Below are 12,949 nucleotides of genomic sequence, written 5' to 3' on the forward strand. Positions count from 1 at the left end.
GAGAGACAGTCTTCTACAAAGCTGTCTCAAGTCTCATGAGAGAAGGTCCTCCTCTCATGAGGTTCTCATGAGATCTCAAGATTCCTTGAGATTTCAAATTTCACAGGAACCCTTAACCAATAAAAAAATCTTATGGTGGTACACCACTCATCATAAGATGAGAACTTTATTCTGCCACTCAATGTCAGCCTAGACAGCAAAAGAAGAGGAAAAGTAGCCATCTGGTGGGAGCACAGCTAGTGTCCAATCTGAAATGCAAGATTTGCGGCTTGTATCACCGTGATGTGGGACCCAACTTTGGGACCCTATATATGTGGTGTCTCATACAAAACGGGGCTACTGTTTCATCGCTTTACTTTAAATAATGAGCCTAATTTCAAATACACTCATACCTCAGTTAAGAAAGCCTCTGAGACAACACCTCCTTTTCACAAAGACTTTATGCCTGTCTACATTCCTTTTCTTTCTCATTCTCTGTCTAGCTAGAAGTTTTGTTTTTTTCCTAGTTGGATTACCATTAGGAGGATGGTGAATGAGGATGGAGAAGCATATGTTTTTAGTGTTAGGTTGCAGCAGCATGTCTGAAGCAAATAATGCAATAAAGTGTGAGCTGGGAAAGAATGGGGTTATACTCAGTCTAGGTGATCATACTTTAGCTGTGTATGTGAAACAGGCAAGGTATACAACAGATGCCTCTAGAAGCCTTTAATGAGCATTCATGGACAACAAAACAGAGAAAAGGAGAGAGAAGATAACCCTGCCTCTACATCCAGCATGTTTTCAAAAATCCATATTTTTTTAAGTTTGGCCTTCAAACTGAAAATCATATGGAAATTGGAGGCTGGTGAAAGGTGATAAAAGTCATCCCTGGATGCATCTTGGAAAAAGCTTTCAAGTTGTCTCTAGAAAGTTCAGAACGTTTTTGCAAACTTATCCAAGGCTTACCTGACCTTCCACATGGGCATATGCTGCTAAAACATCCAAAGAAGGGGACTCTACCAAACTCCATGGGAATATGTTCTACTGTCGAACAGCTCTTACCATCACAACTTTTTCCCTAATGCTGAGATGGAATCTCTTTTCCTGTAGTTTGAATACACTGCTCTGTGTCCTAGTCTCTGGAGCAGCAGAAAACAAGCTAGCTCCCTCCTCAATATGACATCCCTTCAAGTATTTAAACAGGGCTATCATATCACCTCTTAACCTTCTCTTCTCCAGGATATACCTAGCTCCCTTAGTCGCTCCCTATAGGGCATGGCTTCCAGACCCTTCACCATTTTGATTGCTCTCTTCTGGACATACTCCAGCTTGTCAACATTCTTTGTATGCACAATAGCTGTAAATAAGCATAAAGAACATAGACTGTCAAGGTGGGGAGACCTCTGGACTGCACTGGGCTGGACTATAACCTGTGGAGGATCCTGCCCCTCCAAAAATCAACCCACAGACCAGAGAGGACAGAAAGAAGAATCATTGTTTGCATTGCCAGTCAAAAGGGAAAATAGTATGAGATGCTGACCACTCTCTATCAGTCTTGGCAGGCAACAGGTAAGCACATTTCTCCTCCCTTTTTCCACACCAGCAGAAGGGAGAAGAGGAATGGAGCTGGATCCCTGGCCAAAGTACTGAGTAAAAGAGTTTAACTCAGTGCTTCTGCCAGAAGTGATGACATCAGGGATTCAGCCCCTCCATCCCAACATGGTAATCCGTCCTTTCTCCATTGAGCTTCATCTTGGAATTAAATTTATTCTGATGCCAAGATAGATGGGCAGGATTATGCCATAACTGGCATATTACCTATGAATATTCAACAGAATTTGGGGAGGGGGGAATGCTTCTCCTCTACTAGATATGCCGCCAAGTATTGACAGGAACTGTTAGTCAAAAGGAATATACACAGGGGATACGTTCCGGACCTCCCCGCAAAAATTTGTCCTATTGGTTTGAATGATGGAACTCAGCCATGGGTGCGCGCCCCATTTTATCCCCCCATTTGCTGCCCGCGAATGGGCAAGGGACGTGGACTTCAAGTCTGCAAAAATGGAGGAGCAACTGTAATCAGTAGATTAGCCGTACAGTCTATGAGTTCAATGAAACTTAAATTCAAGTAAATGTGCATACCACTGCAGCATAATGTGACAGACACTCTAGTTGATTAAATGAGAAGTTGGAGAAATGATATAATCTACAATGGCTAACATTTAATTAGGATTGTTGAAAGAGTCAACTTGCTTATTTTCTGAATCTACATGATAGGTTCTCCTTAGGGCTGCCATAAGTTGAAAATGACTTGAAGGCATATACGCACACGCACACAATTGGGATTTTGGTATGTATTCTAAGAGGGAATTAGGAAAGATCTTGGAGGTAGTCTATCCTCCCAAGAATTGCAGACGTTATTTATCAAAGGTGCCCTTGTTCCTGTCAATTAAAACAGCTGTCTTTAACTTGCTAGGTATCAGGCACAAAAGAAAAATCAATCTTTAAGTGGTTAATTTCCTTCCATCTTGACAACGGTGACAGTGAAATACTTCACTGCTGGAGCAATTGTTGAACTAAGGGACTGCTATTTTGAGATTACATCAAAATCACAGAAGAGCACTTCTCCTGAGCTTTGCAAAGACTGTAAACAGAAGTATAATTAATGGATTATCTGCCTTTCATCCATTCAAACAACAAAAAGAATCTACCTGGTTGGCAATTCTAATTATTAAACCAAGTACCCAGTTAAGTTTAACAGTGCTGTGGTCACATCTCACATTCTGCATGCTAACACTATCCTCTAGTGGCCACACACAATGACTGCACTGCAAAGCTAAAGAAGAGAGGCAGACTGAAAACACTGGCTTTCAGACCACAACTCCTAAAATCCCCCAGAAGCATGGCCACTGGGAGCTAGTCCAAAAGTCCCACTACAACTTCAGGAAGATGCAGTACAAAATATACAGACTTTTTGACTTGGTGGGAACGGTGATTCCACAGATACTTTCCATAGAGTTAAAAAGCATCTTATAACATTACAATTATTCAGAGTATTTTGTTCATATAACTATTGTAATCTTTACACATTCTGGTTATTGGGTGGCGCTTAAGAATTAGAGGTAGAGCGCACTTAGCTATTCTACTATGCAAGCTATTCTAAGAAAATAATGGAGTAAATAATTAACTAGATACAAAGAATTTAATGACAAACAAGAGGGGAGTAAAGCTGCTCTCTTGTTTCTTGGTAACCTTGTAATCTTGGAAAGTTAATTGTAGAAATGAAACAGGTTGAAAAATTAAGATATACTTATATGAGAAAATATTAGAAGAGTTATTGATTCAAGAAACTGAAAGTATTTTTATGTTAAAAGGATACAGTACTTATGTATTAATTACTGTTATATGACTGAATAAAAATTATTTAAAAAACGGAGGGGGGGAAAGAAAAGTATCTTCTACATAGGATTTGGGGTGTGCATGTGTAATGTTTTCTTTTGTGAGGGATACATGTAACAAAAGGAAGGCCAGTCAAGAAAGGCATTTTTAAATGAGCTTCCTGAGATTTTAGAGGAATTTGTCACTTAGTATAGAATGGCTTAGTGGCCATCGACGATCGAAAGATTGACAGTTTGAGGCCCGAATGCTGCATGATGGGGTGAGCTCCTGTCATTAGTTCCAGCTTCTGCCAACCTAGCAGTTCGAAAGCCATGCAAATGCAAGTAGATACCATGTTTCCCTGAAAATAAGACACTGTCTTATATTTATTTTTCCTCAAGAAGACACACTATGGCTTATTTTCAGGGGTATGGCTTATTTTTACGATGGGGCAGACGAGAAGGGCTGCCCATCTTCTTTACCGCTCCGCACCAGGACACTGCATAGCCATGCCGATCACTATGTCTTATTTTGGGGGTATGGTTTATATTGTGCAAATGCTTAGCAATCCTGCTACGGCTTATTTTATGGGCATGTCTTATTTTCGAGGAAACGGGGTAGATAGTGGGGAGGTAACAGCATTTGGCGCAGTCCTAAGACAATGCTGCCTCTTCAGCTTAGAAATGGAGATGAGCGCCGCTTCCTACAGTTGGTTACAATTTCTAATAATTTATGTCAAGGGAGTACCTTCACCTTTATAGGTGTAAGCCATGGAAACAACCTGGATGACCCAGGACAAGTCACACAATCTCAGCTTCAAAAAAACTCCACGATAGGGTCGCCTTAGGATCACAAGTTGGAAACGACCTGAACGCACACAACAGCATGGTCAAGAATGAGCACAGAAGAAGGTCCATTCAGGAAATGATGTGGATAGCAAGAGCCTAGGCATCAAGGATGAAGGTACTGGGGATGGCATAACTGAGAGAACATGTGGCAAATGGCAGTGATGCAAGAGTGGCAGTGGCAAGGCATGTTGTGCCAGTGCTCAAGCATGCCCAGAAAGAGCATAGCTTTCTTTTTTGAACTATTTTGCCTTCATGCTCCAAGCTCAGAAGGAGGCTGGGCTTATGGAAAGGACATGTTTCAAGGTAATCATTTCACATCTGAGTCCTAGTAATTAAAAAAACAGATCCCAGGACTCCTGTTAATCTTGGGTGCTAGAGGATGGACATCCATAGAGGGAACTGGAGCTTTAAGCAGAGGCTGGATGGCCATCTGTCAATGGGGATGCTTTGATTTAGAATTCCTGCATGGCAGGGGGTTGGACTGGATGGCGCTTGCGGTCTCTTCCAACTAATTTGTAAGCTGCTCTGATAGCCTTTTGGCTGAAGAGAGGGTTATAAGTAATAAATATCATTATATTATTATTATTATGATTCTATGATTCTATAATACAAACAGAAATGAAACATTTCCAGAAATTCTGAAGGCCATGGTGAGGATAGCATATTTTTGCAGGGAAGAACTGAGGAGGGAGGTGGAAATCAGTACTTGTTGTCTTAAAAAGGTAAAGGTAGGCAGGAACGTCTAGTCGTAACAGACTGGAAGGGCTGGCGTTCAGCTCCATTGCTAAGCCGAAGAGCCAGCGTTGTCCAAGTTGCCAGCGTATGTACCACGGTTCCCAGGATTCCCTAGTTCCAAGCAGTATCAAACTGGGTTATTTCCACAGTGCGTTTCGGACCTAGGAGGCATTAAAGCACTGGGTCTCAGTTTGTCTTCAAACCATTTCTGACTTGTGGCGGCCCCAAAGAGAACCTTCTCCATTCGGTTTCCTTGGCATCTTCACTGCCATCCTCTGAGGCTGAGACAGTGTGACTTTACCCCAATCGGTGCTAATTTATTTTTTAGTTGTTTTTATTTTATTTGTTTGTTTATTTTTCTCCAACTGCCCAAGCTGGGAATCGAACGCGACTCTAACCGTTGTGCCACGCTGGCTGTCAATCCGCTCAACCCATAGCCCCTTTCATATCCCCAAACCGGCGCCAAGAACTCCGCAGCCGCAGGACTGGACTACTTCACTGTGCAGAGAGATCACATCACAGATTTGCGTTCTAACGAACCAAGAGGTAACAAAAAACCCCGTGCCCATTAGAGGCACTGAATCCACTACAGGCAGCCACTACTTTCGGTTCCCTTTCCACAGGCGCCATATGCGGGGCAACGTTGTAAGCCAGGAACAGCAGACGCCTCACAAATTTGGCGGAGGGAAGCAAAGTGTGGTGTGTTTCTATCAGCCCCGCAACCCCATACACCGCCCCTCAACTGCCTCAGTGAAATCCCTCCGCCTCACTTTTCCTCTCTTGCCACATTCAATACATTAAGGCCCCTCGCACTTACCTGGTGATGGTGCCTCCATGCCGAATCTGAGGCTGGGAAACCAGGGCTGGCGAGGGGAAGTCTTCGAAGGGAGGAGGGAAAAGTATGCCACCGCACTTTCGTGCTGCCCCTCAGGACACACCGCCTTCCCTGACTTCCTCTCTTTCCCTTGAGGGAGAGAAAAAGCTTTTATTTTTAAATAATTTTTAAAAGGCCAAGCATGTATACATGTATAAATATTAATAACAGGGAGTTGTTATAATTAAAAGCCGACGGCTAGGCCAGCGGGTAAGGGTTATGTTGAATCTGCTAGGTCCGGCCTGATGGCCGTGTGACATCACAAGAGCACACGACAAGGCAGAAGGTGGGAAAGGGTGTTGCGGGCACGCATTAGGCAGATTCGGTCACATGACGCTCCCTTGAGGCAACCGTTGGTGGGAGTGGAGGAGGCAGCTGCTGCTTCAAGCCCAAGTTGCTTCTCTCTCTGTTGTGCATGCGCAGTGCCTCAGTTAGCTTTTCTGTTGCTCAAGGCTGTCTAAAGTCTACTTTGACTTATGGAGGAGGGTCCTCCAAGTCCTCCTGCCACCAAGGTGGTCAGGCATCCTCCTTTTCTAGGACACGTCTCTTAAATGTCCTACTTTCACGGTGCCTTGTCCTCCTGGTAGGACGTCTCCTCATCCTTTCTTGTCATCAACAGCCCTGCTGAGGTCTTGCAGGCTTAGCCTGGAGAAGAGACGGTTAAGAGGCGATACGATGGCCCTGAAGGAGTGTCACACTGAAAATGGAGCAAGCTTGTTTTCTGCTGCTCCAGAGAATAGGACCCAAAGCAATGGATGTAAGTTACAAGAAAAGGCATTCTACATAAACATTAGGAGGAACTATACAGAAATATTATCAGTGTAAGAAGTTTTCATAGAAACAAAGAGTTGGAAGAGACCCTAAGCGCCATCCAGTCCAACCCTCTGCCATGCAGGAAATCTAAATTAAAGCATCTCTGACAGATGGCCATCTAGCCTCTGTGTAAGACCTCTAAGTAAGGAGATTCCACTACACTCCGAGGGAGTTTGTTCCACTGTCGAACAGCCCTTACTGTCAGGAAGTTCCTCCTAATGTTGAGGTGGAATCTCTTTTCCTGTAACTTGCTTCCATTGCTCCGTATTCTAGTCTCTGGAGAAGCAGAAAACAAGCTTGTTCCATCCTTTGGACATGCTCCAATTCTTCATCCTTTTTGAATTGTGGTGCCCAGAACTGGACACAGGATTATTCCAGGTGGGGTCTGACCAAAGCAGAATACAGTGGCACCATTACTTCCCTTGATTTAGACACTATGCTTCCCCAGTATCACTGTCTTTTCTAATGAGTTGTACCTTTTCGTTATGTGGCCAAAGTATGACAGCCTCAATTTAGTCCTAAGACATGTCTATATAAATATAAACATAATATAAATATAATACTTAGCCTTTGCTCTCACCTAATCTTACTGAACAGGAAGCCCAGGGAATGAATGGGTTTAGGAAGGAATGGAGAAACTTAGTCTTATTACTGTTTCCCTGATGCAAAACATGAAGACTTCTTGAGAAATCCAGCATTCTCTCATAGATTCATAGAGTTGGAAGAGACCACAAGGGCCATCCAGTCCAACTCCCTGCCATGCAGGAAATCCATATCAAAGCATCCCCGACAGATGGACATCCAGCCTCTGCTTGAAGACCTCCAAGGAAGGAGACTCCACTACACTCCGAGAGAGTGTGTTCCACTGTCGAACAGTCCTTACCGTCAGGAAGTTCCTCCTAATGTTGAGGTGGAATCTCTTTTCCTGCAGCTTGGATCCATTGTTCCTGGTCCTGTTCTCTGGAGCAGCAGAAAACAAGCTTGTTCCCTCCTCGATGTGACACCCCTTCAAATAATTAAACAGGGCTATCATATCACCTCTTAATCTTCTTTTCTCCCAGCTAAACATCCCCAGCTCCCTAAGATGTTCCTCATAGGACATGGTTTCCAGACCCTTCACCATTTTAGTCGCCCTCCTTTGGACACGCTCGTTTCTCAATGTCCTTTTTTAATTGTGGTGCCCAACCGTGGACACAATATTCCATGTGGGGCCTGACCAAAGCAGAATACAATGGCACTATTACTTCTCTTGATCTAGACACTATACTTCTATTGATGCAGCCTAAAATAGCATTGGCCTTTTTAGCTGCCGCATCACACTGTTCACTCATGTTCAACTTGTGGTCTACTTGGACTCCTAGATCCCTTTCACACGTAGTTTCATTCAGCCAGATGTCCCCCATCCTATATCTGTGCATTTTATTTTTCTGCCCTAAGTGCAATACCTTACATTTCTCTGTGTTGAATTTCATTTTGTTAGCTTTGGCCCAGCTTTCTAGTCTATTCAGGTCATTTTGAGTTTTGATCCTGTCCTCTGGAGTATTAGCTGTTCCTCCTAATTTGGTGTCATCTGCAAATTTGATAAGTATGCTCCCAATTCTGTCATCCAGGTCATTGATAAAGATGTTGAATAGCACTCGGCCCAGGACAGAGCCCTGTGGGACTCCACTGGTCACTTCTCTCCAGGATGAAAAAGTGCCATTGTTGAGCACCCTTTGACTTCGGTTGGTCAACCAGTTACAAATCCATGTAACAGTTACCTTGTCTAGTCCACATTTTACAAGCTTGTTTGCAAGAATGTCATGGGAAACTTTGTCAAAGGCCTTACTGAAATCAAAATATACTATATGCACAGCATTCCCTTCATCTAACAAGCTGGTTACTTTATCAAAGAAAGAGATCAGATTTGTCTGGCATGACTTCTTTCTCTGAAACCCATGTTGACTTTTTGTGAGTATGGAATTGCCTTCTAGATGTTCACAGACTCTCTGTTTAATGATCTGCTCTAGAATCTTTCCTGGTACTGATGTCAGACAAACTGGCCGATAATTGTTGGGATCCTCTTTTTCCCCCTTTTTGAAGATGAGAATAACGTTTGCGCTCCTCCAGTCAGCTGGGACTTCTCCTGTTCTCCAGGAGCTCTCAAATATTACTGCCAATATTACATTTGCCAGTTCTTTTAATACCCTTGGAGGTAGTTCATCTGGTCCTGGAGACTTAAATTCATTTAGATTAACAAGGTATTCCTCTACTATCTCTTTACTTATTTTGTGCTGAAATTCCCCTATTCTGTCCTCTGCTCCATTATCCTCAGGTTGAGCACCCTTTGCCTTTTCTGAGAAGACTGAGGCAAAGAAGGTGTTGAGGAATTCTGCCTTTTCTCTATCTTCTGTTAGCATTCTGCCATCTTCCCAACGCAGTGGCCCTACCATTTCCTTCTTCTTCCTTTTGCTGCGGGCATATCCAAAAAAGCCCTTTTTATTGTTTTTAACCTCTCTAGCAAGCCTGAGTTCATTCTGTGCTTTAGCTTTTCTGACTTTACCCCTACACATACCTGCTATTTCCTTGAATTCCTTTTACATGATTTCTCCCTTTTTCCATTTCTTATACATGTTCCATTTCAAACTCGGCTCAGTTGAAAGTTTCTTAGTCATCCATCCTAGTTTCTTGAGACACCTCCCATTTTTCTTTCTCACAGGAACTGTTTGAAATTGTGCCTTTAGTATTACCCTTTTGAGAAAGTCCCATCCGTCCTGAACTCCCTTATCTTTTAGTATTTCTGACCACAGGATCACCTTCAATACTTCTCTGAGTTTGCTGAAATCCGCTCTCCTAAAGTCTAGAATGCATGTCTGACTCTGCCTGGCTTTTCCTTTCCACTGTATAACAAACTCCAGGAGAACATGGTCACTTCCACCCAATGATCTCACCACTTGCACCCCATTAACCAAGTCATCCTTGTTGGTTAGGATCAGATCTAAAATAGCTGACCCCCTTGTTGCCTCTTCCACCTTTTGGACCATGAAATTGTCTTCGCGGCAAGTGAGGAATTTGCTAGACCTTAAGGATTTGGCTGAGTTTGACTTCCAACAAATATCAGGATAGTTGAAGTCACCCATCACTACTACATCCCTCTTTTCTGTGTGGTCATCTGTTCTAGAAAGGCATCATCCAATTCCTCCGTCTGACTTGGGGGTCTGTAGTAGACTCCCACCATAACATCCTTGTTGTTTCCCTCCCCTTTAATTTTTATCCAGATGCTCTCCACCTGGCTTCCATGCTTTATGTCCTGGATCTCTTTACTAGTGCTATTCCTCCTCCTTTCTTGTTTGGCCTATTTCTCTTGAAAAGATTTTACCCCTCTATTTCTACATTCCAATTATGAGACTCATCCCACCAGGTTTCAGTGATGCCTATTATATCATATTTGCTTTGTTGTACTAGGAGTTCGAGTTCATCTTGCTTATTTCCCATGCTCTGTGCATTAGTGTAGAGACATCGCAGACCATTGGTCCCCTTTGCTTCCTGCCTGTGCAAGTTTTTTTGCCTCCCAAGGTTGGGTCCTTGCACTTTTTTTCTTGTTACCTCTTTGTCAGTTTGACTATTTTCACCATTCCTTTCGCCGTCTTTAATATTGTCTCCCTTCCCCACGGAACTCAGTTTAAAGCCCCCCTGATCAAGTTCTTGAGACCGTTGGCAAAAACATTTCTTCCAACTGGTGTGAGATGCAACCCGTCCGTTGCAAGAAGTCCCTCCTCATGGAACCGCAGCCCATGATCAAAGAATCCAAATCGTTCTTGGCGGCACCATCTGCAAAGCCAGTTGTTCACACCTGCTATTTTCCTCTCCCTTCCTGGACCATGCCCTTCAACTGGCAGAAGAGACGAGATGACAATCTGTGCATCCATTTCTTTCAGCTTCCTACCAAGAGCCTCGTAATCCCTTCTGATATTCTGAAGGCTGTGTCTTGCAGTATCATTGGTTCCCAAGTGGACCAAAAGGAAGGGGTATTGATCAGTAGGCTTGACCAGTCTTGTCAGCCTCTCTGTCACATCACGGATCTTTGCCCCGGGGAGACAACACACATCTCGAGACATCTTATCAGGCCTACAAATCACTGCTTCTGTACCCCTCAGCAAGGAGTCCCCCACTACGACCACATGCCTCCTCCGAGGTTTAGCAGCGGCTGTTCCCTTGGATGGGACTCTCAGGCTCTCCTGCTCTGTCCCTGAAGTCTGTCCATGCTGCTCTTCTTCATCCTCCTTGATAAGGGAAAGAGCTTCGAATCAATTCTCTAGCTGCAAGCTCCCCGAACAATCTCTTCTTGGCCTACTTCTCTGTGTGACATTCCTCCAGCTGTCTGCCTCCTGTGTATGTGAAGTGACCTCCTCGGCTGCAGCATCTTCCTCTGCGTGGTATTCGTCCAGGATTGTTAGTTCTGTTGTGTCCAGGAAATCCTCCTGCTCCCTAATATGCTGAAGTGTAGCTACTCTGGACTCCAACTGCTGCACTTTCTCCTCCAAGAGGGCTACCAACTTGCACTTGGGGCATGTGAAGTTCTCCACTTCTGCAGGTAAGAAGACAAACATCCCACAAGTGTTGCAGGTGACCGCAGTGGTTCCGTCAGTTTCCATACTGAAAAGTCTTAGGAAATTACTGGAACAAGACTGTGGGCTTCCTTCTAAAAAAAAGAAATCCTCCAGAAAACACCACCGGTAAAGCCCTTGATGTTTCAACAATTTCTGGCAGTGAGCTCAATCAACTCTGCCTCTGCTGAAGATCTCCTGGATAACGGCGCATGGCTCTGGGAGGAATGATATAGAGCTAGTCTGCTAGCTCTGCCCCCAGTGACTCAGATGACTCACTGAGGCTCCACCCCCTCTGCAACAAGCACACTCTCCCTAGAGGTTTTTTTAAAAAATGTATCCTACCTACATAGGAGCCTGTGGCCTCACAAAGGAAGGAGGCATGCTGGATTCCAAGGAAACATCTTCTTTGAATTGCAAATGGACACTGAATTTCTTTGATCTTGAATAACTACCAGTGACCACATGGCCCACCTGCAGATGGCCCTCCCTGCCATCTGAACTAAGACCAGAAACAGAAAATGCAGACCTGTGACTAACATCTTCAATTTTTTCCTCCTGTTTGCCTGATATGACTTCGAAAGCTTGCAACATGTAATTATGCATTTTGGTTGTCCCAATAAAGGTATCAGTTTGGATGTTATTTGAATTTGTTCAGTGTATAATATCTTACCTTCACTGGTATCTTTTGAAGACTTAAGTCTACTTCCTCAGATGCATTAGATGTATTTGCTCAGATGTACAGCTGGCCCTTCTTATACCCGATTCAAGCATCCACTGTTTGAAAATGTTCAAAAAAAGTATAAATTTCAAAGTTCAAACCTTGATTTTTCACTTTTTATAAGGGACACCATTTTGCTATGTCATTATATTTAATGGTACTTGAGCATCCACGGATTTTGTTAGCCACAGGGGATCTTGGAACCAAACCCAAGCGTATAACAAGGGTCTATTGTATTTGCTTTAATGACACTGTTTTATGATGTACCCCTTTAAAATGTGGTGCTGGAGAAGAGTTCTAAAAAGTCAAATGAATGGATCTTAGAGCAAATCAAGCATGAACTCTTCCTAGAAGCCACGATAACTAAACCGAGGCTGTCTTATTTTGCACATATCATAAAATGATGTGACTCATTAGAGAAGATGTTGCTGCTTGGAGAAGTGTAAGAGGAAGGTTGCATTACAGATGGATAGACTCCGTCAAGGAAGCCAGAGCCCTGAGTTTGCAAGACTTGAACAAGGCAGGACTTGATGACCAAGAATCTTGGAGGCCTTTCACTCCCAGAGTTGCCATAAGTCAAAGTCAGCTTGACAGCAAATAACAACAAATGGTGTATGCCACTTGGGGAGGGGGCTCATTTACAAGTAGAAATGTGTAGAATAAATGAGTAAAGAAGGCAGTACAGCATTGACTGGAGATTAGGGTCATTGGTATCTTCTGGTGAGATAAGACAGTACTCCAGATGAAGGGACCTGCCGATCTTTCACATAAAGAGACACGGTTGGGGAATCACACTTGTTTTACCAGCCATAATTAAAACACATGTTGTCTCTTCCAGTAAAGTCATATCTGCCATGAAGTCCAGGGCATACTGGAAAGTGAACAACAAAATGCAAGTAACTTCACAGTATTCTTTGTAAATATATGCACATGTGTATTAAGACAATATGTCCTTCAGTGGCATTTTAAGTATGTTATCTTTTTAAAATTTTACTGAGTTGCTAAAATGGTAATG

General features: G+C 43.3%; 1 protein-coding gene across 5 annotated transcripts in view; it reads right to left on the reverse strand.

Annotated features, from left to right (window-relative positions):
- The window catches only part of ZFAT (zinc finger and AT-hook domain containing), a 191,863-nt gene that overhangs the window by 133,967 nt on the left and 44,947 nt on the right, over positions 1-12,949 (reverse strand). For 4 of the 5 annotated variants that reach the window (XM_089518003.1, XM_089518001.1, XM_089518005.1 and 1 more), the window contains 2 exons: positions 11,887-11,990; positions 5,758-5,904 (listed from right to left, as the gene is read on the reverse strand). In XM_089518003.1, the coding sequence (XP_089374129.1) occupies positions 5,758-5,776 (19 nt within the window). In that variant the 5' untranslated portion in view covers positions 5,777-5,904; positions 11,887-11,990. Of the gene's footprint in view, positions 1-5,757; positions 5,905-7,510; positions 7,634-11,886; positions 11,991-12,949 lie in introns of all 5 variants that reach the window. The other variant, XM_089518002.1, reaches the window with a different exon arrangement.

The sequence above is a fragment of the Sceloporus occidentalis genome, unplaced genomic scaffold (genome assembly GCF_023333645.1).
Source record: "Sceloporus occidentalis isolate IW3139 unplaced genomic scaffold, rSceOcc1.0.p SCAF_3, whole genome shotgun sequence".
Lineage (NCBI taxonomy): Eukaryota > Metazoa > Chordata > Lepidosauria > Squamata > Phrynosomatidae > Sceloporus > Sceloporus occidentalis.